General features: G+C 33.0%; 1 protein-coding gene across 1 annotated transcript in view; it reads left to right on the top strand.

The window, feature by feature from the left end:
- LOC106478028 (post-GPI attachment to proteins factor 2-like) overlaps window positions 1-21,803 on the top strand; it is a 48,828-nt gene extending 27,025 nt beyond the window's left edge. Inside the window, exon 6 of the mRNA XM_022381594.1 lies at window positions 18,873-21,803. Coding sequence (XP_022237302.1) covers window positions 18,873-18,955 — 83 coding nt within the window. The 3' untranslated portion in view covers window positions 18,956-21,803. The remainder of the gene's footprint in view (window positions 1-18,872) is intronic.
- Window positions 21,804-24,992: the final 3,189 nt, after the last annotated feature.

Here is a 24,992-nt window from a genome sequence, read left to right as displayed (position 1 = left end):
TGATATATACTTATTTAGTTCGTGTTTTATTTTAATAGTTTTTATTTTATTTTTTTTTTTTTATTTTTTTTTTTTTTTTTTTTTTTTTTTTTTGGAATAAATTTCTCTAGGTTCTATGTTTAAGTTGTTTTTTCAGTACCCAGCTAATTTCAAATGGGTGGGAAAACTTGAATTCAAAATTTCTGGGAATAAATTTAAATTAGCATTGAGCCTTACAGCACTATAAACTTTTGACTGCTTTAACACTGAAAATGCTTACAAAATAATATTTTAAAACATTTAATTGTTTTATAATCATGCTATAATGTTTATTGATTCTACCAAAACTTTTTGCTAGACCTTAGAAAATATTTTTATGGTTTTAGTTTAACACTTTTTAATATAAGCATTATCGGCCATATTCAAATTTTTTAATATCCTGTAGGTTTACATTATAAACCATTGTTGGCTTAACTAGAGTGTTGATTTGTTTTTAAGCTGCTATAATAGATTTCATCTTTAACAATTTCCCAAACTTTAATTTCATATTCAAATCAAACATTGCAACAATGTTAAATAAAAATTTAAGCAAAACAATCAAATATTGAATTAAAAAAAGAAGAGTTGAAACTGTAAAGCATTGTAAATGCTTAAGAAATAAGGCTCTGTAAATAATGCTAGCAATAACCATAAATATGCATATTGCACAGAAGAAAAATGATTGTGTTTTTTAAATAATGAATGGCAAGAATGACAAGTTTCTCCCAACATACTAGACTACTCAGCTGTTCGTTTAATTAGTATTTTATGAAAAACTATCTCTCCCACTTTCTAAACCTCATTTTTTACAGAAAGATTTAATGCAGTTTAGGTACAACTTGGAATCATTCTTTCTTGTACAGTTCTACAAGTAAGTTGGTCATACATATTAAGCCTGAAAATGACTTTTTCTCTAGTGCCTGACACTTTGTCAGGCACCAAATACTTGCTGACACAGACAGTAATTGTCACACGCATTTTAATGTATATGATTATGCTACTGTAAACAGTCAAGGAAAACATGATAAGATTAATTTGTTCTCTTGTTTTATTCTCATAATTCTCATTAAACCTGTAAATAATAATATTAAAAAGGCATGTAAAACACAACAGTAAATTGGAGTGACCTATATGGTACAAAGTTTAAAAGCCAAAAAAATTAAATTAGTATCTGAATCAGTATCACTAAAAAGGACATTTTCAATACACCAATGTGCATCTTTGTTACTCTCTGACTGCACCTCAGCCTCAGAACTTGAAAACTGGTCATCTACATTAAAGCAACTGGTGTTCACATCTTCATCAGCTCTGTCACATTCTGTGTAACTAATGTCTGTTAACGTAAGCTCATTGTAATTATCCTTATGGTAATAGTTTTATTCTTTTTTTGTGTGGTTTTTGTATTTCTTCCTTTTCTTTTGAATGCGTATTCTAACTTTTCTTTCACTCCATAACTTAATCACTGGGGTCACATCAAAGGAACCAAGTTCAGGACCTTCTTCTGTGATTCTAAGTAAATGGGTTAGCCTTTGCTCATCTACTGAACACCTAGAAACAGCTTTCCTTCACTGTAATTTTGAAAACATTCTTTCTAGTTTTACATTTGAAACTGGAACAGAAAATAGCAATTCAGTTAAAGTTAAAATGTTCTTCTATTTTGTTTCTGCATAGGAGGACTGAAAAGGAAATCTCAAGGTTTTCTTATAGTTATGTTTATTAGGTTTTAGGTAAACAGGTCGTGCCACTCATTAATAACTTCTGTACAGGTGTATTTGATGACAGCATTACACCAGATGGCTTGAAAATGTTCACACAATTCACTTATTTCAGAATCACAAAATTCTTCATTTAATTTGGTGGAGGATGCAGGCTCTTCCCTGTCTTCATGTGCCAGGGGAAATTCAGTTCTAGCTTCCCATGATTCTGTATTCAATAGGAGAGCAATTTTCTCAAACAAAGAACTTCCAAAGTGATCCAAACAGGAATATCTACAAGAGGGTACAGACACAATTATTGCTTTGTTCTTTGATTCCAATTATTTTAGATTTTTGTCAAATTGGGCAGAGTTGAATTAAACACCTTGGTATGTGTGCATTCCATTTTGCTCAACAAATACTTTGTGACTTGAAGATCTTGACATTTTTTAAGTAAAGAAACGAGAGTTTGACTCCAACATACCTTTCAGAATGTTATGGGTCAAAATACAACACCTAGACAACCTCTTCCCCTATCACACTGCAGTATGTTATTAACATCTACCAACACTGTAAAATGTTGCTTGTTGTAAATCCTACTTCAGTTTATCTGCTAGATATTTGCCATGAAAATTGCCACACTGGGTGTGATTAATGTATATATCATCAATGTCAGTGCTATGATATTTCTAATTAATTAATTAAGTCTTCATACACAGTGAAGTGCAGCTCATGTTTTGCAACAAAATATGCAACATCAAACTTTTTTTCAACTGTTCTTCTTGTACGTTTGTAAAATGAGTAAATCCCTCAACAACAGTTGATTGTTTTGGATCAGGTGTTAGTTTTTCTGGTAAATGTACTTGTTCTTCTGATCTAAACTTATCATCAGCATAGAGCTGGAAAGCTTCAAAGTGGCACGATGTTTCAGGCAACAGCCCTTCATCAGGTTACCAGTGTCAATGAAACTGTTAATATTAGAGTTAGGTTGAGAGAACAAATAACACGTGGCTCAAAGGATTGAGAACATGGTCCTGAAACTACAAATGCGATAAAGAAAGTAACATATAAAATAATAATAATAAAAGTATAAATAAAGTTAATCGTAGTAAATAAACAACGAAAAAGGACACGTAGAACAAAAATACAGGCAACAATGTAAGAAAAGGAATGAAAATGTGCATCAGGTAATATTATTCAAAGGGGTACAACAATAGAAGGTATGTGAACTAAATAGAAGTGAAGAACGATGCTGAAAAGAAAGGAATATAAAGTTAATAAAAGTGGGTAACTGAAGTGAACAGGCTAGAGAGTGCAAACATTGAACGAAAAGGTTGTATCCAGTAAATGTCAGTGTGAGAAAGAAAAGATAAAGTTGAAGGAAAGAGAACTCTTCATTCAATCAAAGGGATTAACAGTTCCTAATCTAAAAATCAAACATTTTTCCAGACGTTCTCTTTGAGTTACAGTGGATGGAACAAATATGATTCCAAGTATGGAGAAGTCAGACATGCAATGTGAAGGATTATTAAAGTGTTTATCTCTGGATTTTGTTGTGTCATTATTTCGTATATATATATAAAAAATGTTCACATGAACGTTCCCTTAAGCGGCGACCTGTTTGACCAACGTATAGCCTGTTGCACTTTTTGCAGCATACACAGTATATCAGGCTTGTTGAAGTGCAGTAAATGATTGTTGTATATGAAATTTCCCATTGGGGCCAGATAATGATGTTGTGGTGTTAGCATATCGGGAGGTGACTCATTTCTTTCTGTGACAACAGGCTGTACCTGGGTTCACACTAGGGTTAGATTTATGGATGACACTGTGGACTAAAATGTTTTTTATACTTTTATCGTGTCTGTAACTGACAAATGGGAGTTCTTTAAATAATTATGAAAGTTATGGGGTCATCAGTGAGGATGTTGAAGTTTTGTTTGTTGATTTGAGCAGTTTTAGAGGTATTAGGATGGTAAGTAAAGATAAGTGGTATTCGAGAGTTTGTATACTTGGACTTAGGTGTTAGGGTGTATTGTCGAGTTGCAGGATGGGCTTGTTGAGTGGCTTTTGCTATAAAGACTTGGGGTAGAAATGACTGATAAAGAAATCTTTCATATCTTCATATTTCGACTCGTAATGAATTTGTTCACTGCAGAGTCTGCACAGTCTTAGGAATTGGAAATATAGAAGAGACTGAAACGTATGACAGGGATGGGAAGAGTTGTAGCAGAGATAAGAATGGGAATCAGTAGGTTTATAGTGTACTGAAGTCGATAAATGACAATGTTCAATGGAGACAAGAATGTCTAAAAAGTGTAAGCTCTTTGAGGAAACTGTCCATGTGAAGGTAAGTGCTGGATGGAAGGAGGAAACAAAATGTAAAAAATTATTTAAGTCACACAAGGATGTGTTGTTGCACCAACAATGTCATCAATATAATGTTTGTAAAGAGTAGGAAGTGTTCCTTGATAAGTGGAGAAAATCTGATTCTCTATGTAACCAACAAACAATGGAATATAAGAAGGACCCATTTTAGTACCCATAACAACACCTTTTGTTTGTTGATAAAATTTGCAATTAAAGGAGAATCTGTTCAGGGTTAATACAAGTACGGCAAGACGTAAGAGGGTATGTGTGTGTGGGTGGGGGGGGGGGGATTTAGTGAAGAACACAAATCCAGGTAATGATTGAGAGCTTTCATACCAATGTTATGTGGAATTGATGTGTAGAGTGTTTGTATATCCATGGTGAATGTATACTGTTCACTATCATAGAATTGTAAATTGTTGAAAGTTTGGAGTGCATGTGTCATGTCTTTTATGTAACTAGGAAAAGATGAGACGATGGGCTTAAGGATGTCATCAAGGTAATATGAAATTAATTCAATGGGATAGTTACAGGTGAAAATAATTGGGCAACCAGGGTTCCCTGGTTTAGGAATCTTAGAGAGGAGGTAAAATTTTGGGGCTTTGGGATAGGTAACAATTAGATTAGTATCATCCAATGGCAAGTTACCTGTAAGAATCAAATCATTAATGGTAGTTTAATATTCAAGTTAAATGATGTAGTCGGATCGCTAGTTAACGGATGGTAAAAATTAATGGCAGGAAGTTGTTTTTCTTCTTCAGCAAAGTACAGATCTTTGTGCCATACTACTGTAGCACCACCTTTATCAGCAGGTTTAATAATTATGTCTTGTACCTTAGAAAGTGTTGGTAAGGTTTTGTGTTCATCAGAGGTTAGGTTAGTGTGTTTAGATGTACTTAGAAAATGCAATTTATCTATATCAGTACGACATTTTCGTACAAAATAAGCTTGTGAATATTCCACTGGGTGGTGTCCATTTTGAGTTTATTTTTCTTTATTTCTTGAAATCACAATGGAGATCTTGATTAGGAGATGAACTGGTATGTTGGAGATGTTGGTCCTGATATGTAGTGAGCATCATATTGGAGGTAAAATGATCGACAATACTGTCGGAGGTAGTTACTTGGTGTAGATGGGGTTGTTGATCCACAACTGAAGGCTGGTTGTCATTGATATTGAGATGAGTTTCTTCACATGAAGGGTTTATGTAAGGACTCAAAGATGTGTTTGTATAGAAAGTTGATTTTGAAAAATGAGCCCGTAGTCTTAACTTATGGTAAAATTTCTCCAAGTCTTCTCGAAGGGTGAATACATCAATATACTTTCTTGTTGGACCGAAATTGAGACCTTTCTTGAGGACCGACTTTTCTATGTCAAACAGTGATAAATCAGCAGGAATAGTGACAAGTAAATTAGGATTTTCTTCAGGTATGTTTTTCATAGAACAAGGATCATGTGTTTTAATACATAGTTTACACTGGGCAGCTTGTACATAATTGAATAGAGTTGATTTTCAATTATGTACTAGCTGCCCAGTGTCGGCTAATAATACGAAGAATTAAATTGTGGGGAAATGCTACAAGTTCTTCAAATACCTATAAAATGATAGGTTTCTTTTTTTTGTGAGTGTAAAACACTTAAATACACCATTTGGAGTAGTTTATTTTGTTGTCCAGTTGCTTGATAATATTTACATCTATTCTACTCAAGATATTTCCTCTTTTCTTCAAAGCCATCACACATGATCTGTACTCAGATGAATTTTTGTGTTCATTCAAATGAGTGTTGCCATTTTTCCAGTCATTAATGCCTTCCTTTGCTATTTGGGTTTTTCTGCCAAATAAACAACATGGAGCACAAAACACCTTCCCTGTACTTTTGGAATATACTAGAAAGTTCTGCCTATAGTTCTCTCTCAAATAAGTTTCTATTGAGAATCCATGACCTCTCCCCCATACAGTCTCTTGTAAAGTAAGAAATGAGTGTCATTGTTTTGCACAATTTCATGCACAGCACAAAATCTCTAGTAACGTCATTCACAATTCATTCAGCTGGATCATTACTTATACCATTATTCAGAATTTCATCATGGTCCTATTGAATTGTCTTTCGTGTGCTTGCAGATGACTGAATATCTTGCTTGATCTTTAAAACATTGGCATTTTGGGAACTTCCATCTTTATCAAAATAGTCTGTAGGCATGTTTTTGGTACATACATTAGGCTTATTGTTGCTTATATTGCTGTCAGATGAAATATCTTCTATAGACATAGGCCTAATTTTTGTTTCAGTGTGTTCAACATTATGTCCATTTTTCATCTGTTTTGTCATATTTATGAAGTATGAATCAAGTTTAGTGGTTTTTCACAAGAGTTGCAAGAGTTTAATTTTGATGCGTTATTGATATTCAGCCCCACTCAGTCTTTTTCTGTTGTCACTCACAATAAAATATGTCTACAGCTACAGGCCTGATTTAACCAAGAACAGATTTAATTAATTTTGTCAGTACACACATTGCCCAGACAAATTGTGGTGCAATTTGCACAAGAACAACACATGTTCCAAAAAGTGTTATTGTCATGACGATAAGTCTAGGACACGTTCATGCAATAATCTGACAGCTACTGTAATGACATGCATATTGGTGCATACATCTATAGCCAGATTTCCACTTTTTCCATATATATTTTATTATAAAATTACATCATATATTTTGAAATAAGAGCATTTGAATCAAAGCATTCATGCTTCATACAAAAATTTGCACAGTTTTACATATGCCATTATAAATGGGGAGGGTTTTTCTTCACTTTATTTTTCATCTATTTTGTTTTTTTGCTTTTTTACACAAAAAATTTGTCCTGAAAAATGCTACCCTAGGCCATTGCTTAGTTGGCCTGTGCATAAGTATGGCCATGCTTAAAGGCTTTTTCTTAATTTGTGAGCTTTTAAGATGCTCTGTTTTCATATATCATTCATGAGAAATTGTTAGGTACACAAAGCACTTTAATACCAATTTGCCCAACACAATGAAATAGAAACTGTTTGATTAATTGACTAAAGAAAAAGAATAAGATACATTTGTTCACTAGGATTCAAGCACTTGCATTCTATAATGTCATTTTAATGGAATTATTTATTGAATATATGTGTCTGATACATATCCAAAATATTTGTTACAATTTTTTGTTGGTGGTCCAGTTTGCATTTCCATTTCATCTTAATATTGAATGAATAAACTCATTCAAAATGAACAGTTAAAGAAGACAGCTGTGTGGATTATACTGTGTTGTATTTTATTTTAATACCAAAGAAATGCATTCATTGAAATAGTATTACAAGTGTACAGTATTTATTTGTATAGAAATGTATGTATGGAGTGTTGTCCTAAGACAGAGGTGGGGGAACTCTTTGGTTGGCGGACTGTATGTGGAGATGCATTTGTTTGCATCGGTCATTTGTTATTTATGGTCTACTACAGTTTTATGAAGATCCTTGTACCCCCACATATATTTTTATTTAAATTTAAACCCTTATGTATATTCGAAACACCAACAGCTTTGAAGTACTGTATCTTTTATTTGTATTTTTTATTTTGGTAGGTTGTTAGCTCTTTTAGAACTTTAACACTGCTCTTCAGCCAACAGCTCTTCTTATAATGCTAGATGTACAGGAGGCAATTAAAATCTTGACATCTTTAATATTAAGTAGTAACCCTGGAGTATATGACATTACTACTTATGTTTATTGTGATTATATATATGATACTTCAAACCTGGTGGTGCTTTGAATATTTATATATAACTAGCAGAAATACCTGCCCTCAGGGCAGGTATAACTACTAGTTCCTGCAGAAGGCTATAGGGCCTGCGGCCTTTTCTGGAATTGTTTAACAGTCCTACAACAATGTACTCATACTTAACATTCAATAATGTTCACCATCCATGAAAAATAGGATTTTATTGAAAGTTTAGTTTAAAAATGAGTTGTCATCACAGCATTACATCACAGAGTATATTTTATTGAAGTATTTCTTTATAGACACAGTTATCAATCAAAGTGCCTTGCTTTTCTGTTGCAGTACTCGTGAGATTTTCACTGAAGAAAAACAAATAATTTTTTAAGTTTGTTTTTTATTGTTTTATATTTGAAATTTACTCCCTTTTTTTGTAATTGTTATTGGTTAAATCTGAAACATATCATTTTTGTAGAAATTTACATTGTTTTATTTATTGCTCAGCTATAAAAATATTACCCAGTTATGATTGGTGAGATAGTTTTCGAGATCTGAATTTTGGACGTATACATTGCAAGCTCCATTATGATAAGATTTATTACACTCGAGAAGCTCACACCATTAAATATGTTTGTGTGAATCATGTTTTGGACATATGTGTGTGTGTATATAGATTAACAGACACACATACACATAGTATACCTATATACTCTATACTTTTTCTGTTAGTATTAATATTATCAAGCTTTAACAAAAGTTATAAAAATGATACATTCTGTTGTAGGTTAACAAGATGAAAACATTAAGTTTTAATTTATTTAGCACTGTATGAACAAATCAGTAAAATGCAATTAGCAAAACAAGATGATTGGAAATACAATGAGTAAAACAAAATTGAATTGAAGTAATAAAAAGTATGGAATTTGTTGAGAGGGTTGAAATTGGGAACATCTGTGTGCAAGTGATCATTGCTCTATTAGGTTCAATGTTTTGCTGCATATAGAGATCAGGAATAATGATATTTTGGGTACAAATTTCGAAAAAGCTAATTTTGAAGAGATGCAACAAGAATTATTTGTTGTGAATTGGGTAGCTGAGTTATTTGGAGACACTGATAAAATTTGAAAAATGTTAAAAAAATTTTAAATATTCAAGATAAACATGTTGCTTGTAAAGAAAAGGATGGCTTCAAGTATAAAACCAGTTTGGTTCACAAAGGATATAAGAGAAACAATTAAAGAAAAGCATCACAAATTTAAGAAATTTAAAATGACTGGTATGATGAGAGATTTAGAAGATTATAGAAGATCAAGTAAGCTAGTCAAACAGGAAATTAGGACATCAAGAGGATGTATGAAAAAAAGTTGGCTGAAAATGTAAAAATTAACAGTAAGGATTTCATTAAATTGATCAATATAACAGAGGTTGTTGGGAAAAATTGGGATGTTTAAAAAAATGATAAGGCTCCTGGGCCAGATAATATTTCCCCAAGGGTTTTGAAGGAAGTTAAGGATTGCATATGTGAGCCACTTGCTACTATTTTTTATAAATCCTTGAATAGTGGGCAGATGCCAAAGGATTAAAAGTTAGCTAATGTCGCTTCTCTTTTCAAGCGAGGTAATAAAAACTGTCCATCCCAGCAATTATAGGCCTATTAGTTTTACATCAATTGTGGGAAAAGTTTTGGAAAGTCTGATTAGAGATGCTTTGCAAAGTCATTTAACAAAACTTGTTAACATTGTTTCACTAAGAGAAAATCTTTTGTCATTCTTTGAAAAGGTTACTGCTTATGTAAATAAGATTATGGGGGTACATTTGATGTTTGTGGATTTTCAGAAGTGCCACATTAAAAGGCTTGTAAAAAAATATTTCTATAGGTGTGGGGGATATGTTAGCTAGTTGGATAGAAGAGTGGCTGGATGGAAGAAAACAGAGGATTGTTATAAATGGAGTTCAGTTAAACTGGATTAATGTCTCAAGTGGTGTACCTCAGGTCTCAGTCTTAGAACCTTTGCTCTTTTTGATTTACATCAATGAGACAGATGAAGGAATGGGCAATAAATTAATTAAATATGCTGATGATATTAAGGTATTGGGTGCTGCTAGCTGTGAAGAGGATGCTGCTGCTTTACAAAATGATTTAGATCATTTAGTGAGTTGGGCAAATAAATGGCAGATGGGTTTTAATTATAGTAAGTGCAAGATAATGCATCTTGGTTATCATAATTTGAATTATAAGTATAATTTTGATGTTAATAACCTTAACAGTGTCATGGAAGAAAGGGATCTTGGTATAATGGTTGATCAGTCTCTTAAGCCATCCAAGCAGTGTGTTGTTGCTAGTGGTAGGGCAAATAGGATTTTAGGTTGTATCTACAGAAATATTGAATACAAGTCTAAAGAGATTATAATTTCATTGTATAGGTCACTGGTTAGGCCACATTTGGAGTATTGTATTCAGTCTTGAGCTCCTTACCTTAGGAAGGACATTGAATAATTAGAAAGAGTTCAGAGGAGGGTTACTAGAATGGTGCCTCTGATGGAGGGGTTGTCATATGAGGAGAGATTACGATCTTTGAAATTGTTTTCTCGTGAAAAAAGAAGAGTTAGAAGGTATCTTATTGAGGTGTTTAAGATTGTAAAGGGAGTTGACAGTGTTGATTCATCATCTTTTTTTCATACTTAATAGTGAGAATAGTATTACTAAGGGACACAAATATAAATTTTTGTAAGGTAGGAGTCATCTCCAGCTAATACAGTTTTATTTTTCTGACAGGGTGGTTGATCTCTGGAATGGGTTGCCTTCAGATGTTATAGAGGCAGTAAATTTAAGTGAGTTTAAGAGAAAGCTTGGTAAATATGTGAATGATAATGGCTGGCTGTAAGATTTGTTTTCTAATTTATAATAGTATTAGTTTTGTTTAAAGGATAGGACAGCCGAGATGGACCAACAGATCCCTTGTTGTCCCTGAACATTATGTTATGTCATGTTAATAATTGTATTGAATAAAGAACAACAGTTTCTTGAATATTTTCATTCATTGCAGTTAAGAAACTTGGAAACAGAGAATATGATTTATTACTTAAAAATCAAAAAATTTTAAAATTACTCAAATAAGCATTTCACAATTCTAATGGGATGAATGAAACTACTTTTGCCCCTTCACAAGACTAAAGTAATCACCTATTTGCTTCTACTATTAAGATTAAATGTCAGTTCAGTCTGATTTATGCTCCACATTAAATGACAACAACATTAAACTGAGATAAGAGGAAAATGTTTTTAGTTTAGTTTGTATCTCTTAGAAACCTTGTTAGAGTGGGGAATCCTAATCTTTGACAGAGACATTATCCAAGTTCACAGCTATCTTGCATGTAGTGTAAAGACCTAGAAAAAGTTAAGAAGACACATCACTAACTTCTTAGCCCCTTGCATAAAAACCACTGTTCCCAGTATAGGCTAAAAGACGTAGTATTTTGGTTGTGTTTCTCAAACCAGATTGCATTGCGCAGCAGGCCACATCTTGCCCGCATGCTGTAGTTCCCCATCTTTGTCTTAAAAGTTCTATAAAATTAACTTTGTTAATAAGATATGTAAAACATAAGAGTTCTGTCTCATTTATAACAATATTCTGGACCCTGTAATAACACTATACTTGTTTATCTCTTGTGAATGTCATGGTTTTGAATATTTCAAAAATGTATAAAAATATTTATTATTACATATTTTTGTAGGACACCCTTTATGGTCATTGAACATTCTCCAGTTTGAATGTGTATTCTGACTTTAAGTTTGTGTGTTGATACTCATTTAAGCTTTTTCAAAAAACAATTATGTATTAAGTATTAAGAAGAGCAAGGGTTTGCATAATATGCTTTGTGAGGCCAATTTTGTAAATATATTTAAATTATAAACACCAATAACCCTGGCAAGGATAAGTAATATCAGTTTACAGCTCATGAGAGACATCAATATACTGTTTACTATCTTTTCAGAAATGTTACTCATCTGTCTGCACCACAGAGATATTACCTCTCACATGAACAAAGCTCACACCCCTATGCATGTCAATGTGTATTGCACCAGCTTATGATGTAATCATCATTAGACTGTAGCCCTCCACCAATAAAAGGGCAACACATTCTCCATGCACAGTAATCCCCATGAGCAAAAATTTGGTTCACTTTTTTCTAGGCACTTCTTGTCTTTTGATGTTGTTGTTGTTGTTTTTTTAAGTATTTTTATTTCACTGGACTTTTTTGTCCTTATTACTTTAAATATAGTTACCATTCATTGTGCAGTCTTTCTTTCTTTAGATTTCTTGTTTATATATAAGAAAAAACATTACTAAATTTTAAAATTATGAGTTAGAACTTTCATTCCAAATATTTTCAAACTTATTTTCTTTTAATTCCTGTGATTTGCCCAAGAAAACTTGGATAACCTCCATGTCAAAATAAATTTGCCCAACTTCATATAGGCAAACCATTTCTTACCATATTTTTAGGTATTTGCCAAAATTTATTCTCATGTTTTTATGTATTGCAATCACTGCTTGCTAGATGGCATTGGAATCTGTGCTGATCTGTAACAGATTTATTCTGAATCACATATCATAAACTGTGGACAAAAAACTCCTATTCTTTACTGTAGTTTCATTGAAATCTTATGCATCACTTGTAAATCCACATATGTAACATTTATTTATTGAGTAAATGTTTTGCAGAAATATAATAACATGTCAAAGAGAACTTTTATGTAAGTGTAGGCTATCTAAAAGTGAAATATATATATATATCTCCATTTGAGCTCATTTCCAGAAAAAGCCTGACATAGAAGGGGATAATCAACTTTGTACTTTTGGGACACATGTTCCACTGTCTCTTCCCATTGTTTAATCCAACATGCGGGTTTTGTTATGTACTCTTCAAGGTCTACATTTGGCCTGTGCACCATTGCCATACTTGGCTCATTTAATTTGTAACTAATAAGTTTTTTATAAAAATGGACCACCACAACACAAATTTCATGGATTATACCTGTATTATGCGTTTATGTTCCCACATTTCTGACATCTCCAATCTCTCAAGGTTTTCAATGCTCCGTCACAGAAGTCATCTAATGCTGTAATATATTACTACCATTGTGAATCACATGATTGGTTCCATTCTGATATCTGATCCAGGATTCCTGACCTCCTACTTCTGTTACTTCAGCTGAGCCTGCTCAGTCTTGTGTTTCACTACTTTTGTTTCCACATCTGCTTTTGTTTGTCATTCCTCTTCCACAAGTACATATCTTTCTCTAATAAACTTTTGCTGAATCTTGGACTCCTTTGTTGTGTGAGCTTCATTCTCCTGAATCTTTTCATTCAGTTTAGGGATCCACTTTTCCTTCCTTTTTTTTCTCTCTATCAACTTTTCTTCTCTTACTCAACTTCTTTGTTCATTCTCATGCTTTAACTTCATCTGGAAGCTTTCCATCACAACTTTATTAGCTTTACTGGGGCAGCATGCACATCCTTGTTTTCCACTTTGCCATCAATTTTCTTCCATTTTGTCACAGTTACCTTGGTATCTTTGTTTCTAGGAAGTCCTTTGTAAGGTAGCCTGACTTTTGCCTCCCTCAATCTCCTCTTCAAGACCTCTGTCTTACATCTTTTCTCTCTGATTTGTTTTTTAGCGGTATTTCTTATGCACAGGCATTTTGAGCTAATGGAGCTCTTCAGTGGTGATCTATACCAATTTTTGGTTTCTTGTCCATGGACCAGGAGACCCTACCAAGTTTCTTATCGTATATGGCCTCATTGGGTCATCCTCTCTTCTGTTTCTTGTCCCCTTGTTACTATCAATGGTCTCCCCTATTTAAGGACTGGACACCATTGATGTAGGAGGCAATTTATTTTTGGAACCATCCCTTGGCTCTGGTTCAGTGGGAACTTTTTACTCTCCCACTTTGCCCACTAGTGGACTCCCTTTGCTACAACCTATTGAGTTCCTCAGATGCTTTCTGAGGGGTTTTTCGTGCACTTCTTCTCTTCACTTCACTAGCTTCAAATGCCATATGACACTTCCTCATTTCCAATCTGGGATTTACTCCTGACTCTTTTGTTAGTCCTACTAAGATATGAGGTTGTTGGCCAGATATCAATCTGTTCCACTTGGCCCAACTTTGGTCTTTCTCCTGTTCCTGATGGGCAGTTTTTTCCCTCTTCAGTGAATACTTTCCCCAGTGGTAAATTGCCCCAGTCTGTGGGTCTCAAACACTTTCTTCACATCCTGATTTGTCTGCCTGCTTTTCACTTCCTTTTCTTTTAGTGCATTGGGCAAATGTGTGATTCTCAGTCTTTTCTATTGAGTTGGCTATGTCTCCATATTTTTTTCATAGGCTATAGTGCATTTTTACTCAGTGGTTACATTCTTGGGGCCTGTTGTTTCACTATTTTATGCACTTTTGGCCTTTACTTGCCACTTCCATCATGGCTTCCTCTGTTGCAACCTTCCTTCTCCTTTGGAATTCATCTTGTTTTGGGTGGCTGATTAGATTCTCCAATTTAGTGTCAACCCCCACCCTTCTGGGTCTCTCTCACTTTGTATACAGAACAGATTCAGCTACTTCTTTGTCTTTGTGACATGGAGCTTCTAATACCATGTCTCTTTCATTTCCTGCATGTCTCTCTCTCGATTCACTCATTCCTTTTGGATATTCCTTCAGTGGTTTCTCTCCTGTTAGTAAAATTATCTCCAGAGATACATTGTCTTCTTTTTTACCTCTTGCAGTCATGGTGGCTCACTCAATTTCACACGATCCTGGACTTTCCACTTCCTTCACCATACCCAGGCTTATATTTGTTTGGAGCCCCCTAGGGCTCAGAAGTAAGTCTTTAACTCATTTCATTTACGTACATGGATATATGTATCTGTGGTGAGTGTAGCAAACATGGCACATTGTTTTGGCACTGTGCCTGATGACAACCAATCCTATGACCACAGCTTTTACTTGCCACTCTTGGATTCAGAAAATAAGAAACTGCTCGGATAATGAGGTTAGATGGTGAATAATGATAGTATTTATATTTTGAACATAGATATTTTATCTACTTTCATCAACAATAAAGGTGACATTAGGAAACATATCATAACACCCTTTTAATATTATTCATTTCCATGGCATTAGTTTCTTTTTGAAAGCATGTACCTTGTCAGTCATTTGAAAAATTGAAGACATACTACCTTGTAGTGAAAGATTGTTTGTTTAAAATAGAAAATATATTAGTTAAATATGCTAGTTCAGCAATTTACTCTGTATCCTGGAAGAATTTTGCCCATTCTGGCCTTTTTTCTAGTTTCCCTTCGAAGTTCAAATATACAAGATAATACTTTGCCTTGTGAAAGCCAGTGCACTTCTGTATGCAGCAGTAGCTGTTTATGTACAGCTCCTGCATCTTCGCACAACAGTAAAAATAAACGAGAATTTAGGAGAATTTTACTGTCTCACTAAGAAGATTGTGTTGTTCAACGGACATCTTCTTTGTTGCTAACATTTCAAGATGAATAAAACATTGAGTTTCTATGCAGTTGGGAGCAACTGCTTTTACTCTTTCTACAACACCAGAGTGAATTCCTTACATGGCTTCCGCACTGTCCGTGCATAAACTGACATACGCCTTCCAATCCAACCCATACTTAACGATATAACTGTTGAGAACATCAAATATGTCAACCGCTTTAGTATGCAATTGAAGTTCAATGGAACAAAGTAATTCTTCTTTAATATCATAGTCTTTGTTATATCATTTGATTTGTCAATCTGAAGTGAGTAGTATTTTGAAAACTGTATTTGCTGCAACAACTGATCCTCAAAATCTTCAGACATTTCTTCTAATCTTCTGGTACTTGTATTATTGGATAAAGGTATCGAATTAATTTTTTTAGTAGGTGAATTGCCAAAAAGGTTGAATTAATTCCTCGCCAATTGTAAACAGCTTTTTAGCCTTTGTAATGCATAGCAACACTTTATAAGATACTTTTAATGCCGCTCTATTTGTATTTATGACACTATGAATAATGTTTTGTTCTCCTTTTAATTCAGAAAATTTTCTTTCAAAATATTCTTTTGGTTTATTTTTTAGATCATTGTGCTTCATATTCAAATGCCTTTTAAGTTTTGATGGTTTCATAGCATTATTACAAAGTACATCCCCACATATTATGCACTGAGGTCTACCATTTTCATTGTCATCCAAACTCAATATACCAGCTGTCATATTTTTGTGTGGAACTACCAAAAATTCAATTCACATCATCTCCACTGTCATATTTTTTTTAAAACTTTTCAATAAAGTTTTTTTGACATTTTTAATACAGAACTGATAGATAGCAAGGATTGTTAAGAGATGAAGGGTTACCAGAAAAAAAAAATAGCAAAAATTGAAAATTGTATTTATTTATTTATTATTTATTTCTATTTTTTTAATTGTACATCATACATCTATTGAGATTTATACCGTATGTGGCTAATATACATTGTAAGAGAATCTAAAATGTATCAAAAAGAGAAAAGGACTTAGGTGACTTTTAGTCATTAAATATGGAAAAAAATTTAAATAAGTGTCAGTGCTTTCAACAGCCAAGACACATTGTGGACTGGTAGAAATTAATTCAAGGACCAGTACCGGTCCAAGGAAGGGCATTTGGGAAACACTGGTATAGAACACCCCACTACATTATGAACCAAGCCTTTTCTGGTGGTTTGGCCCAGCCGGCTGGGCCTCAGGTTCACCCTGAGACAGGTATGGGATGCTGCTCCCTGTATCTGCTTATTGTGGTATCTCAGGTAAATATTTCTTCTCTACATAACAGTCTGACTTATAGCTCTAGCCACGTTACACGCTCATGCTCAACTGGCTACTTGTGAGATAATAGCCAATTGAACAATTTGATGTGCCACCAACCTTAGTAACATGTTGGCACCTGGCAAAGGATTCTTTTGATAATATATTTTGCCCTACCTCCTTTTTTAGGCAAAGAGTATTCCCTGCTTGAGGTGGATGTGGTCTTTGACCAAGTGCTGTCCCACTAGGCTACCCCTACCTCATAGGTGTCACACTGCATGGGCTTTCCTTTTCTGACTGTTTCAGAAAGGAGCTCATCTTTGTAATTTCTTTCTTTGCATTGGCCCCTCCACCATCTTCAGTGTGAGGTTCTAGCTCTTTGTGATGCAGAGAGGTAAGTAGCATTTTTGAAGTTAACATCTTCCTTTCCTGAAAATGTATCTCATAGATAGGTACTCACATCTTTGCACCACCTCCCATTTTTGGTGCCTTTAGTTTGTCTCATCAATTGCTAGTGCTAGTTTGTGTTGCCATCCTGTAGATGGAAGGTTATAGTTTAATGATGATTACAGTTAACACATGTAGGGGTATGAGCTTTATTCAAGGAATTTACACAGTTGTGTGCATTAAGGTGAGTATCTATCCAAAATACACTTTCAGGTAAAGAAAATGTCAACTTTGTGACAGTAATTGTTTGTTCCATTTTCAATAATGTTATAGTTGGAAGTACTGAACCTCATTTTATGTAGTCTAAAAACAAAAATGGAATCAAGATAATTTTTCTGCTAAAAGACAATCATCTGGACTTTGTGTTTAAGATTTCAAGTATACCGTATCGACCTATAGTATCAGTCATTAGTCTCCATGTAAATGTTCATTTTTAAAATTGTAAATGAAGTAACTCAATTGTTCTCGTATTAAAATGGCTACATCATTGATAAAATTTATGCTTGGATAAAGCTTCAAGGAAAGCTTTAATGTCTTTAAAATAAAATGATCTCACATTTTCTAAGTCTTAATATAATTATCTATATCATTAAAATAGTATTTATATTAATATATATATATATATATATATATATATATATATTATGCTTGTTTTTCAAATAGTAAACTTGACTTTTGTAATTGTGATAGTATTTTTTTAGATACAAGGTTTTAGGTTAATTGATTAAATAAATTTTTACTATAAAAGTTTTCATTATAAACTCATTTGTAGCCAAATATATCATTTTTGGACTGTTTCTGAATAACAGTAGAAAGGAGAATTCTAACTTCAATGTAAATTAACCTCAAGTTAATAAAAACAACTACTTATAAAAAAATTTCCCTTGGCTTAAGTTTTTGAATGTTACTGAATATTTTTGTGATTTATTTATAATCATGGACATGTATCAGTTTTTAGATGACATGTCACGTTAACAGTTGGTTTCTGTTACTTTCTTTTACAAGTTTATTTTTAGATACACAGAAAAAACAAACATATTTTAATATTTCATTACTGAAACTTTAAACTAGCAAAGTTTGGGAAGTTTGAAGGATAATAACTGTATTCATGGTGCTACAAAAGTCCAAGTTAATATCTCACTTTTTTAAGGTTGTGTAGCATCTCTTATATATGTACCCATGGCAGTGAGAGAGTTATTATCAAAGATTTGTTTGTAAAAATTTCAAGTTGCAGTTAGTACTTGTAAAAAACAAGTTGATTTTCATTTGCTTCATCTGCATACAAAATTACAAATTACAGATAGGTAAAAAAATAGAAAAATCAGCTTTACGTGATGCTGTGCTTTCTGTGGAATAAATTTATAATTGTTTGTAATGCATATGTAACAGGGTCTAAAACTGGGAAAATATCTAACCATTCCCTCACAAAAATTCTAACTGGTCCACACCAAGAACATTTATATACATGTTAATTCCATTTTATTGAATGCAGATGTGATTTTTTTTTAAAGAAAGACACAATTGCAAATATGTGTAATATCAAACAAAACTCTTTAATTAGAAATGGCAGTTTTTGATTATATCTCTCTTGGAATGTACATAATCTTCATATTAATCCAAATAAACAAAAAAAAAGAATAATGTGACTTAGATTACTATTTTAATACTGACCATATTGTAAGATATTTCTCCATTGAGATGTTAATATTTGTCATACTTCGTTTGGATAATTCCTGCCATTCACATGCTCCAGGAACTTCCTTTTTATTTCAGATGTCATAGAGACCATTATTTTAAAAAAAAGTAGGGCAGGAATCCCCAGAAAGCTACTGGCTCCATTTGGGAGGTTGAAGTAAAAAAGATACTTTTATGAGATGAAAGCACAACTGTGGTTTAAGAAGAAGTAGAGAAACATATATTCTGACAAGGTAAAAAGGAAAAATGCTTAAAATTCTAGTCATGCTGTGCATTTCCTGGCTGTTCATGGCTAACTAAACAACACATACTTCAGACCCTGATATGTAACATTCAAAAGGTTAGTAATCTGAGGAATGTGACATGCTTATAGTAGAAAAATCTGGCTAAAAGTTTACTTCACTTAGGAGAGTTTCTAGAGTATTTTTTGTAAGTCAGATAAATGTTACATGACATGACCTGTTACATCAAAATTGAGTAGAATTCATTTATAATAAGAATATACAGTCATTTTACAAGCTCTAAATGATAGGTCAGATGTAAATGATGAACCATTGAGTTCATAACACTCGCAAATAATTACTTTTTGATGTGATACTATGAAGTAACATCTGAATGATGGGAACTTTCTATTGGTGTATTTTGAATTCTAAAATATTTACTACAAAGTGAATACTAACTTAATCTCAGAATAACTAGATCATTAGATTGTGTTTTAGTATACCAACAACAAGTTTTTATTATTAATTTATATCAATATTTTTAATACTTTACATTATGCTCCTCTCTTGCTTCACTCACAGTGAAAATAAGACCTAATTTAGAAATGTTTCAAAATATTTGATTTATTTGTTCCTCACATGCCATTTGGTGGCCATTGTTGTTTTACATATTAGATAAATACTCATTACATGTTAATTTTAACTGAACGGGTACTAAAACTAAGACAAGTACTAAATTTTTAAAATTTTATGCCCCTAAGAATTTTATAGATGTTTACAATGTTCCCAATAAATCATCATTACTTTTTTATTCATTTATTTTATATTTCAAACCTTAATAGTGTGTATTATGCAGCTGATAATACCTTTAAGACACCAAAGTCGACGTTCGTTGATTGATTAAAAAAAATCGTTTGGAAGAAGAAAAATATAATATCTTGTAGAAATTGCACAGTTTTAGTTTATGCCCTATGCTTAAAACTAAAATTATACCAAGGCCATTTTCGAATGGCAAAATACAATGCTCAGTACTTAGTGTGTATGTAAATTGTTAACAATTATATATCTTCTGTAAGGTCAGAACTTAAGTACGTTGTTTTAATACAAAGTTAATGAGATTTATAACGAAAGGAGAAGAATGTTCAGCAATTGTTTTCAGGAAATTTGAAAGTATAGTTGAAAAATGAATTTAAGTATTAAAAATTGCCCGTAGTGGTTTGGCATTCAGTCTGCATGCTTACGACGCTACAGTTCGGGATTTGATATCCGTTGTGGGCAAGGTCTATTGTATAGCTTTGCGCATAACAACAACCAAAACAATTTATTTTTAAACTTAGTTATTTTTCTAAAATTAAAAATGTTACCTGCGCGTTAACCCGAATTACAGAGGAGAATGAAAGGATCCGTGTTTTCCTTGGGAAAGTAACTTTTAATTTTAGTTTTCTGTTATACTATGCGCTATTACTTATGGTTCTGAACTATAATTGTACCACCAAGAAAACAAGTATTAAAAAAATTAGCACCTCAAAATTAACAGTATTGATAGATAACTAAGAATTCTGGTATATGCGGTAGTTTTACTGGTCATTAGTAACTTTTAATATTTTAAGTAGGAACATTTCGGTCATTAAATAACCCTTTGTACTTTGTTTCTCGTGTTTATTATGACAATTGTATTAAACAGAATCGTCCTCAATCATGGAAATTTGTCGTATGCCAACTGAAGCTTTAACAGAATGCTAAAAAGAGACATTTCTTTCCATTAAGTACCACACATTTTTCTAGTGTAAAACATTCTATAAAAAGCGACATTTTTGTGTTTTTATGTGATAATAAGATAGTTTATTATTGGTAAGATCATTTAATTAAGTTTTGAATAATTTTAATTGTTCCTACTGTAGGAGGGCGCATATATATGTCAAAAAGCGTGTTTTGAGCATTAAGATAGGCAGTACTCTTCAACTGGGTAAATACAAACTTTTGAGTACATATTACACTGGTTTCGCACACTGTTATCTGTTGCACATAGATTGATATGAATTAATAGCTCTCCAGTAGCACAGCGGTATGTCTGCGGACTTACAATGCTAGAAACCGGGTTAAGCTTTATGCTTAAATACAAAAAGACAAACAAACAATGAATTCATAATTTCTAATTGAGTTTGCATTAGTTCATTTTTGCTTTATTTATGAACAGATATTTTTCTTTTTATAATGCATTCAAAACTGGAGTTTTCATCTTTGCGTAGCACATTGATTTTCGCCTCAGTTTCTGAAAAATATATTTGTCATATCGCAGTGCTCTAATAAAAATGAATTGGAAAAATCACTAAAATTGGATCAATCATGGTATACAGATCACAGTACTGAAATGGCATACGATCCCACTAAACTTAAGATATATTTTTTCAAGAAAAGGAAAACTAAACATACATGAAATACCTTAGAATATACTGAAATCGGCACAAAAAAAAAGTTGTGCTCTTATTTTTTTTAACCTTTCGTTTGATGTTATGGTATGGTACATGTAATATTTTAAAAATAGCTATATTAATTTTTGGGGAGAACATATTTTTATTCATGTAAATTTTGCGAAGGTGTTCTGCATATAATTAATGTTCTTGTGCATAGCAATCAAACGAGTAGTACCAGTTCGCTCTGACTTCTCTAAATTACGTAACTTAAGGTTTAAACAGACTAGTATACAATCTCGACCAATACAGTTTGAAGAGTAAATAGCTTACGATCCAGTAAAAGCGATTGTACAGTGTCCTAAGCAAGTGTACAAACTGTGTATATATTATTTAATAAAGATTTTTCCATTGTGACCAGTCGCTTTATTTCTTCCTGGAGAACTCAATTACTTCCTAATAAATATCTGGTTGAATATTCCATTATTCTGTAGACCCATGTTGTTAAAATCATTTCAACCTGCAAATATCGCTATATATGTAAATTTGCGGATACCTTTTTTAGTGATTATTTCACAGAGCTAATACTTGTTTGGGAGCCAATGGTTAGCATGCCGGAGTATGGATCTGGGGGTCCAATCTTTACGTCCCGTTAGAACAAAAAAAAAAAAAAAAAAAAGGAATGAAAGAAAATCGCGATCTGCACTTCAGGACCGTGTGTGTCTTATAAAGGTGACAATAAAATCACACTATTCCGTTAGGCAAGAGATGTCGGTGAGTGTTGTGGACTAGCTATCTTCCATCTAGTCTAATTTTTCAAAGTTATGGACGGCTAGGGCAGATAGCCCTTGTGTATCTCTTCACGAATATCCAAAAACAAACATTTAACTTCTTCTTCTTTTTTTTTTAAAGTAATAACAAATTAAGGTTTTCCTCAATCATTATATATTGATCTGAAAGTATGTTCCACGCGTATTTTTAGTTATTGGTAAATAAGGTATTATAAAAATTATATTTTTTTGTGAAACAAAGGTATCGAAGATTTATCAAGAAGTATAAGTTATAACATTAAGCCAACTGTTTTTCATTAAATCACTTTACAAATGTAAAACCTTAAAGAAGAAAATATAATTACATAATAAGTTTTAGATATACACGACTGTTTCATTTAAATTTAATTCGAGAGTTGTGATTTACGTAATTATAAAGCACGAGTATTAAATTTAGTATTTTTAGAAGCTATAATTTATTGCAGATTTGATTACGTAACCGTTTACGAATCTTTCCAGATGTTCGTCACGTGACATTACATAGTGATAACATTACAGAATTTACGTCGTAAAAGCTTATTCTGTACATTTACCAGCTCACCAAGGAGCTTCAGGGTAACAACAATGCAGAAGAGTCATTACAATTGGACAGATGGGTCTATACAGAGGCACAAACAGGAAATACGCGCTTGGACATGCAATTTGCGCTCGTAAATATAGCTCTTAATGTGCACTTGGAGGATAGAAATGGCATCACATTGGAAGAAGGGATTTATTTTGCACTTTCATTTCAAGGTGGCTTTGCAGGAACAACTGCAATTCTTTTGGATGCAAGTGGTCTTAAGGGACCTGTTACTTCATACAAGTATACTGCCAAAACTGGAAGCAGATCAATGTAAAATGTCAAATGGTTCAAAGATCATGTTCAAATTATTCAGGCTTCAGATGTAGCAAGTCCCGAAATTGTCAAACTCGAGAAACTAATGAAATATATGAAGCAAATGCTGAATGTTTTAATTAAGTGACACTTCATTTCAGAAAAGCCACCTCTGGTAGTCCGACCTGAACTTTCCAATACTGAGACACGGCCAGATCAGAGTCGAGAGAATGCTGGGGGGGGGGGACGATCTTCAAAAGAGCCGTTGACATTGCTGGCATTGAGATAGAAGAACCTCCCAACAGCACAGAATTTGTTTTCAAAATGAAAGAAATGCTCAAGTCAAGCATTGTCCAAAAAGAATAGGCAGCATATCCTGGGAATTCTAAATGCAATTAGTCACATGGAAAATTACTGGCTTTGAATGATTTATATGAGTTATGACATCATGATAAGAGCAGGAGAGTTTTGGTGGACATAGCACATCAAATTCTTCAAGATGGTATCTTGAAGTATGATTTGGTTGAGCAATTTGACATTTCAATTGCTAAAATTAATGAGCTCATGATAAAAATGGAGCCAGAGATACAGAGCAGTATTTAGAAGAGGCAGAACAAGATGTTCTTATGGAAATTTGTCCTGAAGAGAGTGTTTTGTTACAAGATTTTAACATTGAGATTGAAGACATGCTAGAAGAAAACTAGAAACATGTTTATTCTCACTAATTATGCATTGAAATTGATTAATAACATCATTGGAACTAAAATAACTAATATTTCCTAAGTCGGGAGGTAGCCAATCATTGTTGCCTATTGCTCCTGACCAGAAGAGTTTTTGAATTCTGAAAGTTGCTCTTGCCATTTTACACCTATTGTGTACTTTTCCATTTATTTCTGATACTTTTTTAAAAAGTGCACATGGCAGTCCCAAGGGTGTGTTTCTCAATGACCAGGATCTTAACATTTTCTACATAGTCTACATTCTTCTGAAGAAGTATTAGCATTTTTTGGCTTGAAATAGTCACATGCAATGGCTTCTGTTGACACTTTGTAATTGGAACCCCAAAACTATATTACTGCTGTCAGGTTTTTAGGCCAGATTCTTATAGTAGATGCCTGTGACTTGTTGGCAATAGATTTCAACAATAAATAAACAATAACACAGTCCACTGGTTTTAAAATAATATATTCCAACAAGTCAAATATATATACAAATTTTCGTTACACTGTTGGTTATCACAGTCGTATTTAGAGCTTGAAATAATTGTCTCATTTCGTCAAAGTCCACACAGGTTGGTTCAATTACATTCAAACACAATTGACAAGACGAATTACTGTTCTCTATTCTGTTATTATAATACAGTCTGTGATGATTTAATTACAAAAATCACTGTTATACGCTCATCACTAAACTCACAATCATGCAGTCTAAATCTAAATAATAATTTTTTGACGTGTACTTATAACCAGACAGAAGTCTTGAACATTCCATGCAATACTAGATGTTCTGATGCAATAATACTCAATTTAAACAACGAGAAAAAGTGAGAAAGCTCTAGTGAAATGGCGCAATAGTATAACAATCACTAACTCATAACAGTTGAATGTACATGCTCCTCTTTAAAATTTGCTTCTTTTTTGTGTCACTGTTAATGACACAACTCATTTACCATCTCATTCTCTCTTTAATGCTGGCAATGAATGTGAAGCTTGTGAGGTTGACAATATTGAGCTATATTCTTGTGTTGATGACAATGATGATATGCAAACTGGTTTACTTGAGCCTCAAACTGTTTCAAGCACTGACAACTCCATTCTTTTTTACCATTATCATTGCACTACACTACAGCAATCATGGATTTATCAGTGATTTGTCATGGTATTGTTACGTCTCCGTTTGTTAATTAACTTTCCGTAACT

Source organism: Limulus polyphemus, unplaced genomic scaffold (assembly GCF_000517525.1).
Source record: "Limulus polyphemus unplaced genomic scaffold, Limulus_polyphemus-2.1.2 Scaffold8, whole genome shotgun sequence".
Taxonomy (NCBI): Eukaryota; Metazoa; Arthropoda; class Merostomata; order Xiphosura; family Limulidae; genus Limulus; species Limulus polyphemus.
The sequence above is the reverse complement of the archived record's forward strand: the minus strand, read 5'-3'. Positions and strand labels throughout refer to the sequence as shown.